This window comes from Meles meles, chromosome 9 (genome assembly GCF_922984935.1).
Source record: "Meles meles chromosome 9, mMelMel3.1 paternal haplotype, whole genome shotgun sequence".
NCBI classification, from domain to species: domain Eukaryota; kingdom Metazoa; phylum Chordata; class Mammalia; order Carnivora; family Mustelidae; genus Meles; species Meles meles.
The window spans coordinates 94,277,022-94,304,085 of NC_060074.1; the positions used below are offsets into that span (position 1 = coordinate 94,277,022).

The 27,064-nt window shown below is 39.0% G+C and overlaps 1 protein-coding gene across 1 annotated transcript in view; it reads right to left on the bottom strand.

Annotated features, from left to right (window-relative positions):
• The window catches only part of THSD7B (thrombospondin type 1 domain containing 7B), a 568,622-nt gene that overhangs the window by 240,989 nt on the left and 300,569 nt on the right, over window positions 1-27,064 (bottom strand). Inside the window, exon 12 of the mRNA XM_046018222.1 lies at window positions 5,037-5,231. Coding sequence (XP_045874178.1) covers window positions 5,037-5,231 — 195 coding nt within the window. The remainder of the gene's footprint in view (window positions 1-5,036; window positions 5,232-27,064) is intronic.

Here is a 27,064-nt window from a genome sequence, read left to right on the forward strand (position 1 = left end):
TTTCATCATTAATAAGTCATCAGCTAGAGTCTTGGCTGGTTATAAAAAAATATGAAGTAGGCTGCTTTATTGGTCTTATTCCCAGTGTTTATAGGGGTTTTTAGAAAAGCTTGATTCAAGCTGATGCATGGGATATTAGCTCATTGTCAAAGAATTTATACACAATTTTATAGTTGTTGCCTGGATGACTGGCTCTATGGTCTGACATGTTGCTTACGGTCATAATAAATGATGATTCCTGCAGGGTCTGAAAGATGTTGCTGGAGCTTCAGCCATGCGACTATCTCTCTCTGGGAGGATGTATTCACTTGCCTTTACCATTAGGAGCACTTAACGAGAAAATGTTTGAGAAACACAGTCTTTGGTGAGAATTTACTGGTTGAAAGATAGGAAGAAACCAGTCACCACACATAGACCTACCAGCACCCAGCATACTGAAGTCTCTGGTGCTTCTTAAATGTCTCCATCTCCTCAATTTCTATTCTCTTCTCAACTCATTTAAGCCTGGATTCAGAGTCCACCTATTTCTTGACACTCTACTTACTACTGACAAAGTAATAAAACAAATGAAGACCTGGAATGTCTCTCTATCTTACCCTTCAGGCTGAATCGTTCAATGATTGTTCAGAATGTTGATAACACCATCACTGTTGAAACAGTCTTCCCAAATTCCATTGTACCTTACCTTTTTGTCCCTCACCCCCGCTATCCCTCCGGGAAGATCGCATTTGTTTGTTGCATTATTTCCCCTCTCTACATCTCTTAACCGATGGGCTTTCTCAGGACACTGTCCTAGGTTCTCTTCTTTTCTGATCCGTTATCTTCACTCACGAGTTTAAAGGACCCTCTATATCTCTTAAATTCTTATTACCTCCATTCTAGATTTCTTGCTCAAGCTTCTGAGCCACAGAGTAAGAATCTAAAGGGCCTATCAAACTCAACCTGGCAAAATTCATACTCAGTCTCTTCACACCTGGGCCTTCCTTTCTCCATCTTCATTTCCCAATTATATCAAGAAGGCCAAGTCAAAATCTAAAATGTCACACTTGAATTCTGTTGTACTATCTGCATCTATCTGTTTAATGACAAAGATCTATCATTTTAAATGACTATCTCTTGAATCAGTCCTTGTTTCCATTCTGACCAATACCACCCATATGTAGCCCATCTCCAAATCTCTTAAATCCCCACAACACCTTCTTCCAGTATTTTATAGCCATTGTACTTTATATTTCCCCAGTCTTCTCCCCACACTGCAACCAGAAGCAGCTCACAAACATGGAAATTCGACCACATCATTCATCTACTTAAAACTCCTCATTGACTTACCATATTTCATGGAATGAAGTCTAGACCCTCTGCTATGGTCATCAAGGCTCTGTAGTACCGAGACCATTAGGACCTGCCTCCTATCTAAGTTGTGTCGTTCTGTCTCTGGCATGTTACAAGCTAGACATACTGCACATCTTTCAGTTCCTAGAAATTACTCATTGGTTTTTGGCCTTTGCATTTTTAAATTACTTTTATTAACATAATGTATTATTTGCCCCAGAGGTACAGGTCTGTGAATTGTCAGGCTTACACATCTAACAGCACTCACCATAGCACATACCCTCCCCAGTGTCTGTAACATAACCACCCTCTCCCTACCGGCCTTTGCATTTCATATGCCAAAAGTTATCTTAAGTTCCAACCTCCCTCCATGGTCTAGTTAATGCCTACTTGTCCTTGAAGTCCAAACCAATACATTACCCTTGCCAGAAAGCCGTTTTTGAGACTCTTCATCTCAGGTATGTAAAAGGTACTCTTCTGTACTGTCCCTATTCTGCCTATCATAAACTGCCTTTCCAAGTATGTTCGCGCCCCAGGTTTTGGAATTTTTAAATATGCTACCTTAGACGGCAAAATGGACTTTGTAGATGTGACCGGGATTATGTGCCTTGAGAGGAGATTATTCTGGATTATCTGGGTGGGTACAACCTAATCACATGTCTTAAAATTAGAAAACCTTTCCTAAGAGATAGTCACACATAATGGTACTGAACTTCAGGATGGAAGAAGAGTCATTAGCCAAGGAATATGGATAGCCTCTAGAAGCTAGGGGGAAGAAAAAAAAATACATTTTCCCCGAGAGCCTCCAGAAAGTCATACAGTTCCACCAACATCTTGTTTTCGGTCTTGTGAAACTGAAGTTTGTTTCAGACCTACATAACTAGGAGATCATAAATTTGTGTTATTTTACAGCCACAAAATTCATGGTAATTTGTTACAGCAGCAGTAAGAATTTAAGGTAGCACTAATACAACAGCTTTTGTCACAAATTCTATATTGTGTTTTAATTGTAATAAAATCTCTATCTTCCATTACACCATAAACTCTTAAATTGGGATCATGTCTATTTCCTAGTAGTATTCCTAAGACATAGCATGCATAAGTGGTCAAGAAAAATGTTCATTAAGAAAAGGAGATTTTAAAAAGTGGGGAGGGGGGAAAAGGAAGACAAAAGGAGTAACTGAGAGCAAGAAACAGGAGGAAGAAAAATATTCATCTATAAGGCAACCTAAAGTTGCTGGCAGAACAAGTATTCTGTATGAAAATATGCAGTCTCTGTATTTGGGATAACCTTAAATAGAGGACATCACTGTTTGAGGATGGATTTGAGTATGTTAATATAGAAATGGTTCCCAAGGAACAAATTATTAGTGGTCCTTTACTAGGATTACATTATAGTAAAAGAAAAAGAAAATCAGTATTAACCTTTGGATTAAGAACTAGTTTACTACTAAAACACAAGTTCACAAAAACAGACACACAAAACAACAACACACACACAAAAAAAAAAAGAAAAAGAAAAAGAAAACCAATCCCTAATACAACTGTAAAGACATTCCCCCCCTTAAGTGAGATGGAAATTTGTGACTTTTGCTTCAATAACATAAAACTATTAAATATATTTTAATATGTTTTATTTATCTAGTTATTTTGCATATTAATGACCTAAACCAATCTACCGATAGATTATTTTCAGCACTTATAAACAACTGCTATAATTACCATTTGATCCAAAACCTGTGATGATCTAGTTTAGGTACAACACCCAAGACATCCAGATATTGAATTGAAGTCTCATGTTAAAAATGCAAAAGAGAAAAACACACTAGATGGTCCTTTATTTCATGGAGTAGCTTGTATTTTTGTCTACATGCTTCTTTATGTGTCTGTATTAAGGAGAATCACAGTTTTATGGTCTAAGTCTGCCTTTTATTACCATTCATGTAAGAGATTACTTGAGTTTACCACCAAACTACATGTGAAAGACTGAAATACAAACATAGTACCACAACAATAAAAATGTCTTAAGTAAAAAATTTCAGTTCACTACTGCCTGCTGCACACTCAGTGATACAGAATTGTTTTTTTTCCCCATAACTCATGCGTTTCATGAAATTGACCAGTTGTTGTCTCCAAGACATGAAGACACACAAAGATCAATTACCCAGCAAAAAGCATAACCAATAATTTAGAAAAATTCTAAGTAATTTTTTTTAGTAGGAATAATTCTTGGGATAGAGTTTGGAGAAAAATGTACAATGGCTCTTACAATATTTATGCAAAAAGTGTATTTTAAATAAGCCAAATGCTTATTTAGTTTTGACGGTTCATAATAAACTGTACTAGTTCAATAAATATCCTAGGTTCTTCTATATTCCCATTGTCAACTTGCAGATATAAAATACTATTAGTACACTCAAGAACAGAAAACTGGCCAATAATTAAAACCTTGTTTTCCCTCTGAAGGAAATTCTCATCCCAAAGATGGAGAATTGCCAGGATGATGGCTTCTGAAGTCTTATGTATGAATGTGCACACCAAGCTTTATTGTTGCTGGTCAACTTGAAATTATTCCTGTCAAACACATTCCACCCCGTTATATTCCCTCGAAGAATTTTTTTCATCTTAGAAACACAAGCAGTGTTGCACAAAGTTATGTATTCATAGATTTTTGTAGAGGAGAACACAAAGTACAGCATATGTTTTGGTTTCTATTTGATTATAGAGTTTACCTACTCATGAATGGGCTTCTGATTTGTGTGTAGAAACCCCGTTACAGGCTCCCATCGATTAAGTAAATCCATTAGAGTTAAATTTAAAACATAATCTTGTAAGCCATACATTCAAACAAGGGGAATTTGAAACAGAGAATTAGCTCTTGAACTTCTTATAATAACAAATGGTCTTCTGTGCTTAATTCTTCAATGTCAACAACAATTATATTATCCCAATGATTATTTTGGCATTTTTCCTTTGGGTCTTTATTGCCTAAATTAAGTTTTCTGCACATTCAAATACAACTAAAAGAAATTGTGGGATATTTATCTAACCAAGAAATACAATATACTATACTGCATCAATTTTTTGTACATTATAGGCAAAAATTGCCCCAGCACCTTCATTCAACTATTAATTGCTTTAATATCCATTAAATTGCATGGATGTAAATAGAGCCAAAATAATATACCATAAAGGCAGAACCTACGTATATAATTTGACTTTTATCTTATAACTAAAATTCTAAAATGTCAAACTGTTTATAAAGTAATGGCAAAAGAAAATGATCTTGATTAGATCTGCCTATTGAGGTGTTTTACACATCAGTCACTGCTTTCAACCCTGCCAAGATCCTGGAATGACCACATACCAGAAATTTTGCCATTAACTACTCCAAGGTAGTGGGTGGCTATGTTGCCATTTACCACTGTAAAGATTATAAAGCCATACAGAGAGGAACTTCACAGCTGTAGAATGGTTCACATCATTCATTTCACAAGTATTAATTCAGTACATCTTATGTGCCAGGCATAGGCGCATTAGATGCAGAGCATCAGGAAGGATAATTTTTATGACCACTCTAAAGTGTAGACTTGAGAAAAGGAGAGACCTGATATAATTTCTAGTCTTCCTGGAGTTTCCATTCTCTTTTGCAGGTTCAGAAGTGCATCCCTGTCTGAAGCTACGAAATGAAAGGTATCCCCTACCTGTGAGCTGCCGCCGTCGACTTCGGGTTGTTTCACAATTTGTGGAGCAGGGAGTAAACTTGGACCAAACTGTGAAGGTGCAGTCATCTCGACACGGGACTGTGCATTCTTGTACAAGGGGAGGCATGCCATTTGTCTGCTTGAGGCATTCCATCATTTCTGCCATCTGGTTATCATCAGAGATACAGGAGACCGCTTTAAAAAAAATGAATTCTTTTGTTATTATTTTGATTAAATCAGTCTGTTGCTTGTATTTCAACAAAATAGCAGAATCCCCCAATGTCTGAAAATTTGGTTATCACTGTGATTGGAAAAGTGTTCAACACAGCTAACCTTATTTCTCTCTGGAAATTAAACGTTTAAGGTTGCCAGTGGGGGTATCTGAAAATTTAATTGGTTTCATTATTAATTCAATTTGGTTGCACTGACAGCAACCAAAATAACTTCCAGTAATTTACTGTACATAAGCTTGTGAAGTATCTGATCTCTAGGGATGATCTAAAACTAGGAAAGAATGTGTAAGAGTAAAACGAGGACCAAAAACGGACAAGACCATGAATATCATGTGAATTCTTCCTTGATTTTAATTTACTTCTCTTGTTTGAATGGCACTTCTGGAAACAGTCCTATTTTTGCTTCATTAACAGTATTTTTAAAAATAATATATATAACAAATATAACAAAAACAACAGATTATGTTATATATTATAATTATATATATATTATGTATATATTTGTTATATTTGTTATCCTTATTAACATTTCAGGAGAAAATTTTTAAATATTTTTTTCAAGTAAAGGCATAATCTATCCAGCTAATTCCCATTACAGATATCCTATCAATTTCAGATAATTCAAAATTTCATTCACAAACGTGAACTAGAAGGTCTCTAGTCATACCATAAAACAACCAATAATCTTGAGGTAAAGAACTTAAGAAATTTTGTAAATTCTGTATTTGATTCTTTGAGCTAGTGACTTTTTATTGATTTATACAGGGTATTTTCTTTATCTTTTATTCACCCTAATTATGAACTTTGTAGGGATCTTTGTAGCCTCCAGACCAGTATTGGCACTATTGACATTTTAGGTTGGACATTTTGCATAGGTATTTGTTTCTTGTGCACTGGAAGATATTTAGTAGCATCTTTGGCCTCTACGTACTAGATGTCAGCAGCCACACATCCTCCCAGTTGTGAAAACCAAAAGCTCCAGACATTGTCAAATGTTGCCCCAGGTGAACTACTCTTCTAAACTCATTGCTAACCATGGAGATCTAGAATACACAGATTCTTTTTTCTTTTTTTTTTTTTAAGATTTATTTATTTGACAGATAGAGATTACAAGTAGGCAGAGAGAGAGAGAGAGGAGGAAGCAGGCTCCCCACTAAGCAGAGAGCCCGATGCGGGGCTCGATCCCAGGACCCTGGGATCATGACCTGAGCTGAAGGCAGAGGCTTTAACCCACTGAGCCACCCAGGTGCCCCTAGAATACACAGATTCTATGGCATGACTTCGGACCTACTGCATCAGCATCTCTGGGGCAAAATTCTAGGCATATATTTTTGTCTTTAAGTGTCCCAGGTGGTTCTGCTGCAGCCTGCCCACAGACAACCCATTTTTGGCATGGTGCCTGTGGATATAGGGTAGGTTAATAGGTATTTGCTGAATTGCTCATCCTAAAGAAGTCCCAGTTTAAGATCATTTTTATGGCAACTCTAAAATCTACCAAGTTATAAGGAATAAACATACCACAGCTTAGGATCAACATTGTTAAGAACACTTCATATGAAAAGTTTTATAATGCAGGGTAACTGTACATAGGGATGCCACTTAACTGCTCTTACTTATATTCTGAACTTTTTTTCAAAAAATTTATTTTTTCAGTGTTCCAAGATTCATTGTTTATGTATCACACCCAGTGCTCCATACAATACATGCCCTCCTTAGTACCCACCACCTGGCTCACCCATCCCCCTGCCCCTCTTCCTTCCAAAACTCTCAGTTTGTTTCTCAGAGTCCACAGTCTCTCATGGTTTGTCTCCCCTCCAACTCCCCCTATTTCTCTTTTCCTTTCCTTCTCTAATGTCCTCCATGTTATTCCTTATGTTCCACAAGTAAGTAAAAGCACACGATAATTAACTTTATCTGCTTCACTTATTTCACTCAGCATAATCTCTAGTCCTGTCTATGAGGATGTAAAAATTGGGTATTCATCCTTTCTGATGGCTGAGTAATATTCCATTGTGTATGTGGACCATATCTTCTTTATATATTTGTTGAAGGGCATCCTGGCTCTTTCCACAGTTTGGTGATTGTGGCCATTGCTGCTATGAACATTGGGGTACAGATGGCCCTTCTTTTCACTAAATCTTCAACTTTGGGGGTAAATACCCAGTTTCGTTATTCTGAGCACAGAGAACAACTCAATCTGATTTTTTTTTTTCTTAATAACCGAAAGCCAAATCCATCCAATGTTTTAGGACCAAGGAGTCAGCTAAGATGACAATGGATGCACACACAATACTTCCCCGTTTGTACACCTGCTATTCCAGGTGGGGTTATTCACCGGTTTTGAGCAATTTTTGCTTTTGTTTTTATTTACATTCTAGGAACAAAATCCATTGTACACAAGGCCAACATCACCTATGGTTTTTTCCATTGGAAATATTATAGCCATTAATGAATACACCAATATACTTTATCTTAAGTAGGATACATGCAAATGTTATTTCATAACCAATCTGGAGTCAATTTAGGGGACTTCTATCTCCCCAAGGTATTTTTCCTCCCAAGATGACAATGCACTGATTAGCATGAAGTGGAATTTTAAATACTTTTAAAAAGCATTGTTATTTGAAATCTGAACCTGTATATGTACAAAAGTAAGGTGTTTTTTTCCAAAGAAGTTTTTAAAATTATTTTCCACATTAGTGTATAATTTGCCAACTATGATAAACATTTGATGATATTTTGAAATTTTGCAAACTAAATTAACTCAGGATTTATGAATGCCTATATTGAGCTATTTGCATTAATGAAAGAAAGCATCAAGAGTAAAGAATAGCTATAGTATAAGATGTAATTCAGAGACATTCTTGTCAAAAGGTATGAATATGAATTCCAACTCCAAACATCTGGGAAATACATGAATGGAGTTATTTAATCTTTGCATAGACTCATCTATGAAACGATAATAAGAAAAGCTATAACAGAGTTGTGAGAAAGCTTAAAACAGTATCTCTCATACACTCAAGGTTCCAAAATGCTATCGACTATTAACTTTTTGTATTTAATTTTTAATTTCTATATTAAATCAAGCAGACTGATAGTTCTCCTCTCAGGTACCCACACTATCGCTGTCCATAGCCACCCTCAGAATCTGAGGGATAAAGGAAGGGAGAAAACCATGGTTGAATCTCACAGGAGTCTGGCACTACACTTAAAAAGTCACCATTAGTCAAACAGTATGTCAAATATGCCCCAAACACATTCACTACATTAGCAGGGCTATGTAGACCAAATCAGATCCAGTGTTCCTATATGAACTGATGTATTAGAGTAGTCTAACAGAGACATTAGAGACCTCTAAGGGCCAAAGAAAACACTGGCAGTTGTAGCATGAAGTTTCACGATACCCACATTAATCTCAAGAACACTGTTCTGTGTTATTACTGATGGTCTGTTAACTCAAGAGTGAGTGGCAACTGATACACTACGTATCATACAATCATCCAATTAGGTCAGGCATTATGACTTTCCGATTTCTCCAAGTTCAAGATTCTAATTTCTTTTCAAGTGTGAAAAAAAATCACCAGACAAAAACTGAAACGAGGGGTGCCTAGGTGGCTCATTTGGTTGAGTGAATGACTCTTGTTTTTGTCTCAGGTCATGATCTCAGGGTCCTGAGACTGAGGCCCCTCCTGGGCTCCCACTAAATGAGAATTCTGCTAGAGATTCTCTCTCCTCCTCTCCCTCTGCCCCTCCCCCACCCACCTACTTTGCAAGCATGAACATGCACACACTCTCTCCATCTCAAATAAAATTTTAAAAAATATGAATGTTTCTTGGGAACTTCCTAGTATAAAATGAATAATTTAATAAGCATTTATTGGAAGACTGGATATGGAACTATACTAATGGGTACAAAATTACTGAGGAAAAACAGCAAGAACAAAGTATGCAGGACTGGAAAACCAGGAAATGAGAAGATATTTGGAGTAAATGAGGATAACTAGTAGCTAGTGGCACAATCCAATTCAGAGCCTCCTTCCATTAGGCAACTTATGGAGAAAGGTTATTTTTAAAATTATTATTTTAAATCTACAATATAGTTCTTAACCACTAGAAGGTGTGTAGACTCCTTAAGCCCGAAAACTTATTTTGAGAAAACAGAGGTGGCAAAGTATACTGATAAAATTGTAAGTCCTAGTGTCAAATAGAACTAAGTGACTCTCCATTTTTTCTATTGTTACCTTGGACAAGTGATGTAAAAAGACTCCATTAACCCATCCATACAGTTTTAGAGTAATATCTATACCATATAATAAATGCACGCAGATGAAGTACTTAGCACAGTGCCAAGCACTTAATATATGTGCCCAGAGGCTGATTTTTTTTTTTTTTTTTTTTGGTGGGGGAAGGTGGGTGTGTAAGCAAGCAAGTGCATAAATCGGGGGAGGGGCAGAGGGAGAGGGAGAGAATCTCAAGCAGACTGTGCCGAGCAGGGAGTCCAAAGCGGGGCTCCATCTCACCACCTTGACATCACGACCTGAGCTGAAGCCAAGAACTGGACTCCTAACCAACTGAGCCACCCAGGTGCCCCATGGAAGATGACCTATTTTTACGATAAAGTCTTCTAGAAATGGAAACATAACAAGCATCAGGAAAGAAGAATCCAACATTACTTGACTTGGCTCAGGAAGAATTTTCCAAATCCCACTACCAATAATCTTGGCCCCTAAGAAGTGTAACTGGAGTCTCCCTTCAATTACAGTATTGAAGTCAGTAGCTTATTCCAAAGACTACACGGCTCTCCCAAAAGATATGGTCTATTCTATTTCCAAGTGATGCTCTGTGCATCCTGCTAATTGTTTATGAAAATGAGCCTTATAAGCTAACATAGGAGATCAGAACTCCAGAGAAAGTCAGAAACTGAAGTCCAACTCCTGTTGGGAATGCTTTCTAGAAGCACCAAGATTCCTTAAGAATCTTAAGAGTTTCAGGAAAGGACCATGAACATTTGGGCAGAAGAGTGCTGGCCATGTTTGCAGCTTCATACCTCACTCACTGAGGCGATTACATCCAGCACAAACATGTACCATGCCTCTCTAAGCTAAAGCTAAATTCTAAAGCAACTTAACATCTGAGGCTCAGGGAGATTTATCAAACTTTTCTGACCATTAGAACCATTTGTGCTTCATTACAGATTGGGAGAAGGATGAAACGAGGCAAAGAAATACAGGTTATGCCCTAAAGTCAGAAATATATCTTGAAGTCATTTTCTCTACTTCTGTAGTGGTCTAAACATTAAACTTTGCTTATACACCTGAATCTTAATTACCTACAGCTTGTTCCCTATTGATCTTATTGAACTTGATCCACTCATCCATCCCTCCATCCCGTCAATATATAAGCAACTATGAACCATTATGAAAGCAATGTGTGTATATATACATATGCATGTACATACACATAATCTGGCTTCTGGGGGGCTACAGTAGTGGCAGTGACAGAAAGGTAGATAGTACAACACTGTCCTCTCCCTAATGGAGACAACCAATGAGGGAACTTGGTATAGAAAGGAAAAGTAGGTACTGCAATCTTACACGGAAAGGACGTCCTATGGGCAAGCAGGAAAAAAGCCATTACCAAAAATTCATCTATCAGACATTTGCTATTTAGTTTCACCCTGAGTCCTGGGTCCTTTGGATCACAGCAAATCACTTGCAGACCACAATCTAGAGAAAGTTTATTTGGGGGGGGGGGGGGGACAGGGGAACAGGGCTTCTAAGTACTGTCCTCTATACTAGGGGGCAAATCTTTTGAGTAAAGGGAGAGGCATTTACTACTGACCCTTCTGTCCTTTATTTCTACATGGACTAGATTGTTTAAGGAATGGCAATTCAATGCTCAATTATAATCATTTATTAAACTTGGAATAGTATTGTCTTTGTGAGAGAAAAATTGTACTGCCAGGTAAAATTAGTTCCAATAGCTGCAGAACAATCTCATTATTGGGCATGTTTGAAATTTAGTGACCTTAGGCTTTGGACAGAAAGTTTTCAGGCTAGCTGCCTGGGACAGCTGAGTACTCTTAAGGAACAATGGAGAAGCACGTGTTTGAACTAACCCACGCAGATGAGAGCTCTCAGACAACAGTCACCTAGTAGTAAATGGGAATGGTAGGGTGACCTGGAACCCCCCAGAACTTTTATGAAGTTTGAGGTCATATTTTCCCATTTACAGTGTCTAACAATGTATACAACACATAGAATTGAGTTCAGCTTCTTCACCTTTCTCTTAATTACAACATAAGCCGAGCCTTAGAAAGGAAGAGAAAAAAAAAAAAAAATCACAAAAAGCAGAGAAGAGTTACTAATTGCTTTCCCCTGTTACCTCTTTTCAATTTTAGCAGCATGAAAAGGAATATCCTGACACAAAAATGTAAAATTATCTGATAATCTAGCAAAAGAAACAAAGCAAGGACCTAGCTGAATTCTCAGTATGTCTGAATTAATTTTTAAAAAAGAACTACCCGCTGTTAATGTGCGAGGCTTAAGCAACCTTCTCAGGCTTCCAAGGTGACTAAATTCATCACATTTTTAACTGTTACTGAACAGCTAGTCTTTTTACCCTCTATCACCTCTAGACTCAGGTCATCAGACATGCCATGATAAGTTGGTCTTTTTTTTTTTTTTTTAATTTTCCCCCCACTTACAGCATGAAGAGTGCACGGGTCACTGTCCTGATAAGAAAGGATGGTATTCGGCCTGGGAAGAGTAAGTAAGTGATGGAAGCTGCTACTTCCGCATCTGTCTACACTCCCACCTTCACCAAGGACAACCACATTACTTTCCCCAAGTTGCTATGGACTATACTTCAATTGTCATAGTTGACAAGAACGGTTAAGAAAAATTTCTTTTTAGAGGTTATGATTTCCAGGAAGCGGGGGTAACATGAAAGCCAGGAGGGCTCTAAGAGCTTGCTGTCCTGCCGTGAGCTGCTTCAAGCACAAAGCTCCATTTACAGGTGTGTCAAGGAACAGGAGGGACAGCAGCTGCCCAGCTCAACAAACAGTCTGACAACGTATTCTATCAGGCCCTGCACTGGTAGCTGGGGCACACAGGTGGAAGAAATGGTCACTGTACCCAGGGTCCTGCAAGAGCACAGCATGGGAGCCTCTGGCACCGGGCAGTCAGAGTAGCTTTCTGGAAGGACAGACACATGAAAGTGGGGTAGGATGTACCCTATAAAACAACTTGAGCCAGGCCAGGGACTTGACATACCATATGCCTGTGCAGAGAACCAGCAATATGGTGGGCTGGCTTCCTGTCTTTGCTCTGCACACTCCTAGGACTCGATTCCTCTTTGATAAGATCCATTATGTATAGAAATACATGGTCTGTATCTGGGCTGTTACTAAATTAAGGACATTATGCCAGGCTGCCCCAGACAAGTATGGGGTCCAGTGTGAGAAATTAAGAAGAGGTCACAAACCACAAGTCTTAAGATTTAAAAGCTAAAAACTGAAATTAACAGATGTGTAATAGATCTGTTCTACTTCCCTACATTAACATATTTGCTTTCCTAACATCTTGGAAAGCTATGTTCTAATAAAAATTCTGGGATGAAGTTTTCATCTGGAATGTGCCTCCACCCCAGCCCTATACCCGGGCCCCCTTCCTTCCCTTCTCATTCCGGCTGAATTCTATCCCAGCCGGGACCTTCCTAGACTTGCTGTCAATCCTGTGAAGTTCAATTCACAAGTCAGTGGCCTGTCATCCATGCCAGGCCTAGAGTATACACGTAGCTAGAGTAAGCCTTCCTCCAGGCAGACTCCAAAGAGGCCTCTTTCATCCTTGAGGCTGGCTCAGGGCCATATAGGCAGGGGGGTTCTAGAGTCCTAAGGACTAGGAAGATAGGGGTTGGGCAGGGAAGCTGGACTCTGTTGGGACTCCTTATCTGTAAGAGGGAAGGAAGCTGGAAAGGCCAGAGAAGGGACCTTGAATGTACGGGAGCTAGGGGAAACCATCTCTTGGTGAGTCTAAGGGCAGAACTGCCTTCCCTTCCAATTAATTCTTAACAGACTGATGGAATCTTCCTTAAGACCTCCCTTCCTGGTAGATAATCAGGAATGTACCAATTCCAATTAAAGCTATTTCAGTTTAGGCTATTTTAGTTTGTTCCCTTTCTATTTAAAATAATTTTCTGGGTAAATTCTCTTCAGCCTTCCTCTTTCAGCTACTAGACACCCAGGTGTGGCAGCCAGCAAGGGCCTCGGATCTGCAAGAAGGTCCTTCAGAAGTAGTCCCTGGACCTCTTCTAATGCCTACAGTAAGAGGCCCGTACCCACTTGGTGATCGCTGACCCTGGTGACATTCACTGCTACAGTCTCCTCTAAGCCAAGTCCCGGACCATCTTTCTCTAGCTGATGAGGCCTACTCAGCCCTGGTGCGTCCTAGGGCCGCGGCATCAGTGCCCTGGGAGATCTAGGGTGCATATTCTCCTGGTATGCCTGTGGACAGCACAGCAGCCACCTGACCCTCTTCAGGGAATGCACTAACTTCTGGAGACTCTCACTAGGGGAAGCAACTCTGGGGAGCCAGTCAGGCCCTCCTTCTGGAGTGGGGCCTCTGGAGGCCATCTCTTCCCAGAGTTCCAAACACAGCATGGAACACAAACCCTTCAGCTTTCTTCCTTTTCCTTAGCCAAACCTTCCACCTTTACAACATCAGCCCTGAGTCAGAGAAACCAGGATGCACATTCCTTTGGCTCCACTTCCCCCTCCCTCAGGCTCTTTGCATTTCCTTCCCAGCACCCATTCTGGCAGCAAGAGGAAGAAATTTCCATTCTTCTTGTCCAAAAGACCCTTCTCCTGCCTTGCGTCCATCTCACATCTGAGGTGGCCTTTACCATGTCCTTTTTCCCAAAGCCATAATGGCAGACAAGCCGCAGAGAGAGAAAACTAATTAGATTAAGTGGGTAAATAAAGAAGCGTCTAAAAAAACGTGAGGCCTGCCGTACACATACTTCACCACTGGGTACTGAGGTCCAGGACTGCTGTACCTGGGTTTGGCTTCTGTATGGAAAGGTCTCCCAACAAGTGACTGACACCCGTTCAGGGGCCATTCAATGGAGGGATGGATTCTTTGAAGCCCACAATGGAGCAGAAGCCAGAGGCACAAAAGCGCTCTGTTGGAAAGCCCAACACTTTCCTTTAGTTTCACAAAAAGCCTCATGATTTTTTCTTTTTCCAGTGCTAATTTATTTCCAAGGGGTTATTGTTTTCCGGTTGCCACTGTAACAAACTACCACAAGTTAAGACAACACAAAACAAGTTTGTTTTCTTACAAATCTGGGAGTCAGAAATCCGACATCAGTTTCACAAGGCAAAAATCAAGACGTCAGCAGGGCTGGTTCCTTCTGGAAGCTAGGGAGAATCAAGGAGCTCACTCATCCTCTCCAGCTTCTAGAGGCTGCCTGTATCCCTCACCGACAGGCCCTAGCTCGGCTTCAAAGCATACCTGTGCAGAAACACAGCGCATGCCCGTTTCCTTCCTGTCTCCCGCCTCCCTTATAAAGGCTGCTGTGATTACATTGGACCCACCTGGATAACCTGGGCTAATCTCCCCTTACAATCCTTAGACTTAATTACATCTGCAAAGTCCCTTTTGCCTCATAAGGTAAGACATTCTCAGCTTCCAAAGATTAGAACTTGCCACTTTGGGGGGCCGTTATTTAGCCTGCAACACAGGGGAGAAGTGTTTTTCTAGATCTGAGGTTCTGCCTCATTCACTGGAATAAGAACCAGGCCTACTTCATCTGCTCCAATAAAAGAAGGAAGGTAGATTTGACACAATCAGATTTACCATGACTTCCCCATCCCCTGCTCTCACGCTGGTTTGTTTTGTTTTAATTCTTTCATTTTTCAATCACCGTGCCTGGTTTTCCTCAGTCATCCAGACTACCTTTAGAACTACTCTCCCCATACTCTGCTGGGGTATTCTTAGGGAAAACAGGCAAGTGGACTTATTTCATATTCAAGATCAAGCATAATCAAGAATATACATCTAGGGACACCTGGCTGGCTCAGACAGTAAAGCACGTGACTCTTGATTTCAGGACTGGAGTTCAAGCCCCATGTTGGGTGTGGAACCTACTTTAAAAAAAAAAAAAGAAGAATAGCTACATTAAATAAAAATGCATTATTCTATTTAGGTCAGTCTGAGCCAGGCAAAATGCAAAGCCACATTCCCCCACCCCCTGCCCCATCCAACCTTCAAGTTTCAATTTTTGGCTTCATGAATGAATGAAGAGAGAACCTCTTCGGAGAAATATTGGAATTGTACTATGTCCCAAAAAAGAAGGCCAACTCTATGCTCTCTTTCATAACAAGCCTGTCTTGTTGTCTCTACTATGGGGACATGCTCTGAACGTCCACCATGAGTGCCAGCAGCCCTGAGCCACTCCCTCACTCCACTCCATGCTCAAGAGCCAAGTGCTAGCCAAGGTGAGGACGCACATCAATAGGGTCCCGTGCACGCTGTGTGGAATAGTCTTCCTATCTTGTCTGTGCTGTTACTCTGGCTGTAGACACGAAAGACTGTGCTAATCCTCTCCTAATGTGGCCAGCCCTGGTGTAGGGTAGGCCAAGGAGTCCTGGTCGTCTAAGGAAGAACAGGAAAGGTGGCCATCTAGCACATGCATTTCCTAGGTACAGACATCAGGTCACCCCAGAATGACCAAGCCAACTTCTCCACACAAGGATCAAACCCAGGCCCTTCCCCTTTGGACTTTAATCATAGGAGTTGACCGAACCAACACTCCCCATATTCTAAATTTACTCGGTGGATGTGTTAGCAATTGCATTTCTGTGACAATTGTAAGTTAATAGAGAAGACATTTTCACTTGCTATTCTCCAAATGAGTTGATTTGGAAGTAAAAGCCAGTTCTTGCCATATGCCACTTGCATTCATTTTTTCCCTGCATTTTCTCTCTTCCGTGCAGAACACAGCATGTGGGAGCACAGCGTTTGGAGGTCCCATTCTTCAAAACTAGAGTCTGAATAAAGTGTGTGCTTATGATTACATGCTGACTGACATATATGCAACTTGTGAGTGGAACAGCATGAGTTGTGGAGATTGAATTAAACAATAAACCCGTAATTGCTTGTTAGGGTGCTTTAATTGACTCATAAGTACCATATGCGAAGCTGCGTGGCTGTAGGAGCCCAATTATAAGCTTGCTTATGGAAAGATACAACTCATTTTGCATGTTGGAAACATACTCCCCAATTATTATTGCCTCTCAGAAAAAAAAGCATTTTTAAATGAACAAGAAATACTTAGTGAGCTAATAATGTACACTTAGTCCCGAGGTAACCCTGAAGCACTTTATTTAGGTTCTAATACAAGATCAGAGAATGCATAGTGAAAAAATTCCCCTTTGCTTTATTCTGTTAAGCCCGGAGCTCTCCGTGTTCACAGCTAACCAAAGAAGTCTACAGAGGGCTTTTTGCTTAAGGGATTTTCCCCTCTAACTGATAAAAAACTGGTGAAAATAAACACGGAAAAAAGAGAACAAAGTAAAATTACAAACAATTCATAAATTAGATTTAAACATAGCTAATACATGTGAGGGTCACAGAGGAGAAAGGGAGATCTTAAACTCCAGCTGCCAATCCAGTGGGGCAAATTCCAGGAGGTAATGCTAGGAATGGGGTCAGGTTACCAAGCTGGAAGCACATTGATCAGGATCAGCTGTGGGCTGGTGGAAGTGGGAAATACAGGAGGTACATGTTGACCAATTAGTAAAATCAGGTTATCAGGAGGTTCCAGATAAGCAGAGTGAGCAGCTTCATAAACTAGAGTTGAGAAGATGTAACCAGTGGGAATCCTAAATCTAAGGAGGAAAAGCATAAAATTGTCCTTCTCTAGGGCACCATAGAGCCTGACCATGGTGTTTGCATGAACACAAGTGGTCTTGGAGTACCTTTAGACCACCAGTGATTTCCAATTAGCCACAGTGACATCTCCCCAAATAAACAGGTAAGTACAAAGAGTAGCTTGTTTGCTAACAAAGCTGCCAGGGAAGTCTTTTAATCTCCTGCTACTCCCTCCCTTAAACTAGACCAAAAAAGATGTACACTCTGAACACAAAGACAGGGGATGCTAGGCAAACCCAGCTTCAAAAGTTTTCAGCCACTCCTGCCATTTAGATTGCCTCTCCAAGTCCTTCCTCCTACAGAGATAGTAAAACCTGTATTGAGAAAAGACATTATAAATGCATATAAATCATCACACTCAGCAAGACGGCAGCAATCACTCTAAGTTAAGTCATGACAGTGAATAAGAAGGAGCCATCCCTGCATCCAAGCTCGTTATACACCAGCGATTCTCTCCCTGATTTTATAACTCCTTAGAGTAGCTCCATTTACCTCAGTTGACTTTCTCCCATTAAAAATAATGCAAGGGGGAATGACTGCTAATGGGATAGTGTTTCTTTTGGGGGAAATGAAAATGTTGTGGAATTAGATTACAGTGATGATTGCACAACCCTGTGAAAGTACTAAAAATGACCAACTTATATACACTGAAGAGCAAATTATATCCCAACAAAGTTGCTATCCAAACAATCCATAATGTATTCTGAATCTTGAAGAAATATAAATTATAAATATAATTCTAAAAAAAAGCTCAAAAGTCATGTCACAAATCATGTCAACTAGATGCGGCATTTCTAGAAATCCTGGGAATCAGACGCATTTAGCTGCTACCAAAGAAATCATTCTCTGAAAAGTTATGCCGAAAACATTTATATCAACTTTTATAAACAAGGATGTTCCCATAAATAATGAATTAGGGTTTTATCCTTAAGACAGTTCTTTTTCACACGTTTCTGATCTGCAAACTTTTAAATTTTGTCCTCCATTAAGAAAAACAGAACTAAACAAAAAACAAAACAAAACAAAACAAACACATTTGCCTAGACTTTCTGTGGTGTCATACTTGCCAAATTAGAATTCTATAGAATGCTATTTGGAGGATACAGTTGGTTGAACTACAAAATGTAACAGTAATAAAAGACAGAATTTCTGCCCTAAGAGGGCTTAAAATCTACACAGAAAACTTTTTTTTTTGTTAAGATTTTATTTATTTATTTGACAGAGAGAGAGATCACAAGTAGGCAGAGAAGCAGGCAGAGGGGGTGGGGGGAAGCAGGCTCCCTGCTGAGCAGAGAGCCCCATGCAGGGCTCAATCCCAGGACCCTGAGATCATGACCTGAGACGAAGGCAGAGGCTTAACCCACTGAGCCACCCAGGCGCCCCACACAGAAAACTAATGTGTGTGTGGGGAACCCCATAAATATCAGAGAACCACCTGTATGTAAACAAATTTTGAATACAAAAGCATTGTATAGTGGTTAATTTCTTACCACGTTTTAAAAGCTGTCAAGTAAGAAATCATCTAATTCCCCTCATAAATCCTTTTTCTTTCCTTCTTTCTCTAGCATGGCCTCATTAGAGGTGTAAACCAATGATGAGATACTTTCTAGCATTTCCAAGTCATTTTTCTCACTGCCACTAAAATGTCTTCAGATTCGTTCAGAAATATCTGTCACATCTAAATTCTATGTCTTATGCCGAATGAAGTCCTCAATTCAAATCATAGGAAAGTTTCTTGACATTTCTTTTATATATTTGGAAAAAAAATTCATACACACTTCATTCTACACAATATTGCCTATAACTATGCAATCTGCTAGAAGCTTTATACTCCTCCAGCCTCTATTTTATGTACATGTACAAGGGAAATGTCTATTTGGAAGCTGTGAAAGAATAAATATGCTAATTCATACCCTGCATGGAGAAGGTGATTTATTCCATTTTTAAAGGAATATGGCAGTATTTACATAAGTTTCACCTGTATCTCTCCAAACAGCTGTTGTGCAAACAACTTCTAAATCAGGAGAAAAAATGGGCTGGGTATTTTTTTAACAGGAGCTCTGTGCTTCACAGATGGACGGTGCTTTAGTTACCTGCCACACTTCACATAAAGGCATACGAAGACTTGGGCCAAATCACTGCACCAAGTAATTACAGAATTAAGAAAAAAAAATACTTACTCTTGAGTATGAAAGCTAAGATTCTTAGATGCCTCTATAAAACAGAAACTTTATTCATATCTGCCACAAAATAAGCTATCTTGATAATGAGTGCTGTATCATTTATCAGGAAGCTCCACTTTGCCTCACATAATCCTTCTAGTAACAGTAACTAAGTAACAAATGAGATGTGAAACTCCAAATTAAGAAGTAATTTGGTGTTCTCTATTGAAAAACAAGTGCAAAGACCCGGGATATTCATTATCTCACTGCTACAGAGAAACAATATATCAACACAATATCCACACGTACTCCCCACCCCTTGCTGAAGTATACTACATTTGCTTGTGGATCTATCCCCCTAAAACATGTTCCAAGGAACTTTTCTTTTTCGACAAATGATTTACTCTTTGTAGATCACTAGGAGTACTCTTGCTTTGCAGGGAATCATAATCACTGCCATTATAATCAATTGTCTGTTAGGTACAAGGCTGATGCCATGTCAAGAAGGCATTTGTTTTCATTTTTGTTAGGTCTCCTCCCCTATAGGCTCTGCCAAGATGCTGCTGAAAGTATGTTTATTCATTCCCATTTTGTCTTTGGTCCCTCTGGAGGCCAAGCATTTGCTGCATTCTCTATGAAAAACACATTTGTTACACTTTCTTTCCATTCTAGAATCTCAAACTTAATAAAAGCCTACAATAAAAGTCTGAGTAACAGTGGGTTAGAGGATCATATTGTAGTTCTTACACACTATATATATATAATATACATATAATATATATATATATAGATATGTTCGCTAGTCACACAACTTAGCTTCTCTCACAAGACATTTTAATGAAGAATAACTCACTTCATACAATATGCAGATGGATTCCTGAAAAGTTGTGTGCAATACATAGGAAGGAATGAATGATATTTTAATGCAACAGGAAGCCTGCTATCAAAAGGTTTTCTACCCAGAATAATGGTATTTAACCTCAAAGATTCATTTTTCAATGTAAACAACCCATGTGCTTATGTGAAACTGAAAGTGTCTGAAGTGATATTCTTCGTTCAAAATCAAGAGACCTCTGATTTCTTATGTGTAAATTTTATAGCTGCTAACATTAGCTCAGTTAAGAGTAAAACCACCTTCCAATGTCTTACCAGTTGTAAGTGAAGACAGGAACTTGATCTATTCTTACCTTTAAGCACTGAGAAATAATTAAACCTAATGTGACCAACAGTATTAAATGCATACATTTTACTACTTTGCGCTAGTACTGGCCAGCTGCATAATTCAAATTACCAAGGCTAATTGGGCCTGTAACCAAATCTTCTTCTGATAATACATTGTTTTCCACATTTGCTTCAAGTCTTCATAGCACCCAAGTCATACCTGCTTCTTAGCCAAAGCTCCATGCAAATGACCAGGACCCAAACACAATCTGAAGAAGTGACAGCATCAATCAGGAGATTGAGTCTGGCTCTGGCTTTTCCGGTGAGAGCTGTATGACCACTCTGGGTAAGACTCATAAAGAATCAAGTGTATTTATGTGTATAATGAAGGATTTGGACTTGGTTGATCGGCGACCCTTCCTGCTGTAATACTCCATGATGGCATTGTGGGTATAGGCATGACAGGGCATTCTCAAATATATTGTTGTAATCCATGGTTTTACTGAGAACTTGTAAGATTACCACAGCCAGCTGGTCCTAAAGTAAGCATTTATGCATAATTGTTTTTATTTCCTTTAATGACATGTTGTTGAATACGTACAGCATGCTAACACACGAATGCTCACGCATTCTACAACTTTGGTAAAAATAAACCCATACTTCACTTACGAAGGTATTTTATGTAACATATATAAATTAGTTGGACTTTCAGGTAAAGATGGCAGAATGGAAATGTGATTATATTTCCACCTCCTTCTAAAATGTCATTAAACTTTGTGAGTCCTTAATGCGTTAAGAGAATGGGAAAGAACAAAATTGTGTCATGATTTTGGAAGCCATAAATCAATGGACAAGAGGCAAAGGGCTGTACAGACCAAGGAAAATATTAAATTTAAGGGGTAAAAAACAAAAGCCAAAAGTTAATCTGACTTGCAACACAGACTCTCTAGAAATGGGGCTGAATGAATGAAGTTGACATTGAATAAGTCAGAAAGACCCATGAAAGATTTTCCAAAATATGATACTGAAGGATCTGATTATTTTGATAAAATATTTACTTAATATTTTATTAAGTGGAGAGTCTGGGAGTTTTTTAGGGCTGAAAAGATGAAAAACAATGCAAAGGAAAAACAAACAAACAAACAAACCTAGGGGTGCCTGAGTGACTCAGTCAGTTAAGCTTCTGTCTTCGGCTCAGGTCATGACCCCAGGATCCTGGGACCTAGCCCCAAGTCAGGCTTTCTGCTCATCAGGCAGTTTGCTTCTCCCTCTCCCCCTGCCATCCCCTCCCCGGCCCCTGCTCCTGCTCTCTTTCTCTCAAATGAACAAAAATCTTAAAAAAAAAAAAAAAAACAAGAACAACAACAAAAAAAAACCTAGAAAAATAATAATAAGATGTTTCAAGGAAAGAATGATTATCATAGTTCACTTAGAGTAAGACTTTCAAAAATACATGCATAATCAGATCAATATAAACACTGAATATATTGATCTAACAAAATTACATGATAATCATATGGGGAAAATGGGAAGTATACCAGCATAGTGAGGGCAGGATAGTACAAGAGAACTATATCCTTATTATTCAAATGGGGAAGGCATTAATGCTTAATCTGAAAATATAACATCAAAAACCAAACATAGTTTCTGGAGATATGATTTAAAAACAGCATCATCAGCTAAAATTAGTTGAACAAAATGGAGGCAAGGAGAAAAACCTTGTAGAATTATTTAAAAATTTTTTAACTCCTATTACAGAACTATTTGATCCTTCAAATTATGAAGATCTATACATTTGATAAAACACTTAAATGAATGAATGAATGAATAACATAGACTAACTCTAACATATTTAAAATACTCCCAGGTATATAAAATACTACCTTAAATCAAATACATACTATGTTAGATTATGTCTCATAAATACTTCTTTATAGGTAATGCCTTTCCAATTTGTCTCTCCCTATGTATTTATCTTCCTTCCCAAAAAAATGAAAACCAACGTAACAAAAGCTGGCACATTTTTTTCTTCTGACTTTGTGAAAATAACAGAAACATCTATTCCTTCATTTCACTTATTAATGGCTTCCTATGCATTTCTATTAAACATTATAAAGTAAAAACACACACAACAGAAACCCAATCCTTGGCTTTGACAGCTGAAGTGGCTGGTTGGCCCAGGTGTCTGATGTAATTTTCTTTTAACCTCTAGAAGGAAAAACTAGGACCAGACACAGAGAAAACTGTTGATAACAGAGGTCAAAATGATGAAGACGAAGCAGGATGGTTATTGGCTCATAATGAGAGATGAACTAGCAGGAACATCGGGGAGTACAAAAGAGAGTAAACTGTTCCTGAACTGTGTGGAAAGGCAAAGGTAGCTGGTAACTTAGAAGTTTTCAGTTTACTTTCCTGATTTAGAACAATTCTGCCCTTTCTAGGACATTCAACCCCCAAAGACCACTGATTTAGAAATTACAATCTCAGGTTTTATTTCCATATTTTTATTTCTCTTTTTCTAGAAGAGTAGCTCTAAAATTAGGTATCCCTTAGATCTAATGAGTCACAAAGAAAAGTCTGGTGCAAATTTAAAGCTGTAGACAATGGACTTTGGTATTGAAGTCACCTCTATTCCTCCAAGCTGCTGTTTGCTAAAGCAAGTAATGCCAGAAATCAATCTGAGGGACTGCCGACAACAATAACAAACCTAAGCCAAAATAATCTAATTTTATTCTTGGCCAAGACAAACTCATTATTGACTATAAGAGACCTGCTTCCTCCCAAACTGTGGTACCTTGTGGGGAAAAGGAAGGGAAATGTCTGAGGTTGTTTCAAAACAACAACAATGACCCAGGAGGGATAGTCAATGAGTTCAAATCAAATCCAAGGAAAGCTGGTGGACCGGGTGGGAAATGGTAAAATGTTCTTTAAAAACTTGGCTTTAACACACTTATGTACTGTTTACATTCTAATCTGCCAGCAGTCTGTTTCCTTGGAAAAAATGAATCCTTATAAAGGAAACTAAGACGACTCAGGAAATAAATATCAAATTGCACAGAGCTCAAGAAATTCCAAGCAGAGTTCTAAGACTACTTTACTTAAATATGACTGAGAATTCTGAAAATTATGGGATGGCAGTCTTTTGTGGTCAGGGTTCCCAACGCAAGTAACACAATGAACACATTTATAATTAGGTAAGAATTGGGAATTAATGAATTTGGATAAAGCTAAAACTCAACACACAATTTTTTCCCTAAGAGTTGATAAGAAAATTCAGTTTCTTTTTAATAACATTTTCCAGAGGTGCCTGGGAGGTGCAGTTAAGTGCCTGACTCTTGGTTTCAGTTTAGGTCATAATCTCAGGGTCTTGAGATTGAGCCCCGAATTAGGCTCTATGCTCAGCATGTAGTCTGCTCGAGACTCTCTTTCTCTCCTGTCCCTCTCCCTGCTCTCTCTCAAATAAATATTTTTTAAAAAATACTTTCCATCCTAGCAACATCGGCAAAGGCAAGGGAAGCAAGGGCAAAAATGAACTATTGGGATTTCATCAAGATCAAAAGCTTTTGCACAGCAAAGGAAACAGTTAACAAAACCAAAAGACAATTGACAGAATGGGAGAAGTTATTTGCAAACGACATATCAGATAAAGGGCTAGTATCCAAAATCTATAAGGAACTTAGCAAACTCAACACCCAAAGAACAAACAATCCAATCAAGAAATGGGCAGAGGACATGAACAGACATTTCTGCAAAGAAGACATCCAGATGGCCAACAGACACATGAAGAAGTGCTCCACATCACTCGGCATCAGGGAAATACAAATCAAAACCACAAGGAGATACCACCTCACACCAGTCAGAATGGCTAAAGTTAACAAGTCAGGAAATGACAGATGCTGGCGAGGATGCGGAGAAAGGGGAACCCTCCTCCACTGTTGGTGGGAATGCAAGCTGGTGCAACCACTCTGGAAAACAGCATGGAGGTTCCTCAAAATGTTGAAAATAGAACTACCCTATGACCCAGCAATTGCACTACTGGGTATTTACCCTAAAGATACAAACATAGGGATCCAGAGGGGCACGTGTACCCGAATGTTTATAGCAGCAATGTCTACAATAGCCAAACTATGGAAAGAACCTAGATGTCCATCAACAGATGAATGGATCAAGAAGATGTGGTATATATACACAATGGAATACTATGCAGCCATCAAAAGAAATGAAATCTTGCCATTTGCGACGACATGGATGGAACTAGAGGGTATTATGCTTAGTGAAATAAGTCAATTGGAGAAAGACAACTATCATATGATCTCCCTGATATGAGGACGTGGAGATGTAACATGGGGGGTTAGGGGGATAGGAGAAGAATAAATGAAACAAGATGGGATTGGGAGGGAGACAAGCCGCTATAAATGACTCTTAATCTCACAAAACAAACTGGGGGTTGCTGGGGGGAGGAGGGGTTGGGAGAGGCGGAGGGGATTATGGACATTGGGGAGGGTATGTGCTATGGTGAGTGCTGTGAAGTGTGTAAACCTGGTGATTCACAAACCTGTACCCCTGGGGATAAAAATATATTATATGTTTATTAAAAAAAAAAAAAAAGAAAGGATGAATACCCAACTTTTGTAGCAACATGGACGGGACTGGAAGTGATTATGCTGAGTGAAATAAGTCAAGCAGAGAGAGTCAAGTATCATATGGTTTCACTTATTTGTGGAGCATAACAAATGACATGGAGGACACTGGGAGATGGAGAGGAGAAGGAAGTTGAGGGAAATTGGAAGGGGAGGCGAACCATAAGAGATTATGGACTCTGAAAAATAACCTGAGGGTTTTGAAGGGGCAGGGGTGGGAGGTTGGGGGACTCAGGTGGTGGGTAATAGGGAGGGCATGTATTGCATGGAGCACTGGGTGTTGTGCAAAAACAATGAATACTGTTATGCTAAAAAAATAAATTAATAAATAAATAAATAAATAAATACTTTCCAAATGGTGGAGACTTAGACAACTGTTTGTTTTTTTTTTTTAATAGTGAAGTGCTCTTGGCTCTATAATCTTCAATTCTGATTATCGAAATGATCACAGTAAAGATATGTCTGAAAAGAAACCCAGGCATTTGAATATAACATCATCGACAAAATGGGTTTGTACTGAAACCAACTGAGTTGGTATATTACCCTTTAACAGTTCAATGTAAGCTAGCTGATGAATCTAGAATTAATTTAGCTAAATACTTCCTTTACTGATGATGTAATTTTCATATGGCTAGGAGAAAAATCAAAGGATTAAATAAATGCCAAAATACAGATCCACATGTTTTTTTAAGAGAAAGAAAAAAAAAAAGGAGGAAGAAAAGAGAAAAAAAAAAGCTTATATTTTTGGCAAGAAGCTTTAGTATAAAAATCTATAACTTTTTTCAATCTAGAGATTTACACATTTTTTTTTAACATATCCTAAATCCAGACAGAAAACAGTAAGCTCACACTCCTTCCCTACTTTTTTCTTCCCTAACCTCTGGGTATAAGGAATTTTTATTCCTGCTCTATCATTCCTCTTCAAAGGAAAATGATTCTCAGTCCTTTAGGGCCTTGACCTCCATAGCTTACCCTCTCCAATATATTTAGGGAGATACATCGAATGGGTTATGTTATGGACTGAATATTTGTGTCCCCCAAAATTCATATGTTGAATGTAATAGTATGGTGTTTGAAGATGAGAGCCTTGGGGGGGGGGCACTTAGAATTAGATTAGATCATAAAGGTGGGACCTCTTGATGGGACTAGCAGCCTTTAAGAAAAGCAAGAGTGAGGGCGCCTGGGTGGCTCAGTGGGTTAAGCTGCTGCCTTCGGCTCAGGTCATGATCTCGGGGTCCTGGGATCGAGTCCCGCATCGGGCTCTCTGCTCAGCAGGGAGCCTGCTTCCTTCTCTCTCTCTCTGTGCCTGCCTCTCTATCTACTTGTGATCTCTCTCTGTCAAATAAATAAATAAAATCTTAAAAAAAAAAAAAGAAAAGCAAGAGTGAGAGAGAGAGAGAGAGAGAGAGAGAAATACTTCTCCCCTGACTGGCACATACCCAGAAAAAAACATTCAGGGTCATAGCAATTAGGAGGCCACATGCAAGCCACAAAGAATCCTCACCAGAACCTGACTCTGCTGGAACACGAATCCTCGACTTCCAGACTCCAAAACTGTGAGAAAATAAATCGCTGCTATTTCAGCCAACCAGTCTCTGGTGTCTGGTTATGGTAGCCCAAACCAGTGTAGGTTATATTATAGTATTTTAAAGCTAGAAAGGTACATAGAGATGACTCAATCTAAGGGTTAAAAACTGGCAGCCTTTGAATTAGCCTGTAAACTTGTTTTGTAGGTGTGTATAGAATTAAAAAAATACCTTATGGAGGATAACTATAATTTTATAGAAGGCCCATTATTGCCAATTGCATCACTCCTGCCCTAATAACACATTTGTGTAACTTGCTTCAATGCCTGTGTCTCTGGTTTCTGTTGACTCTCTCCTTTTATACATGAGGAAA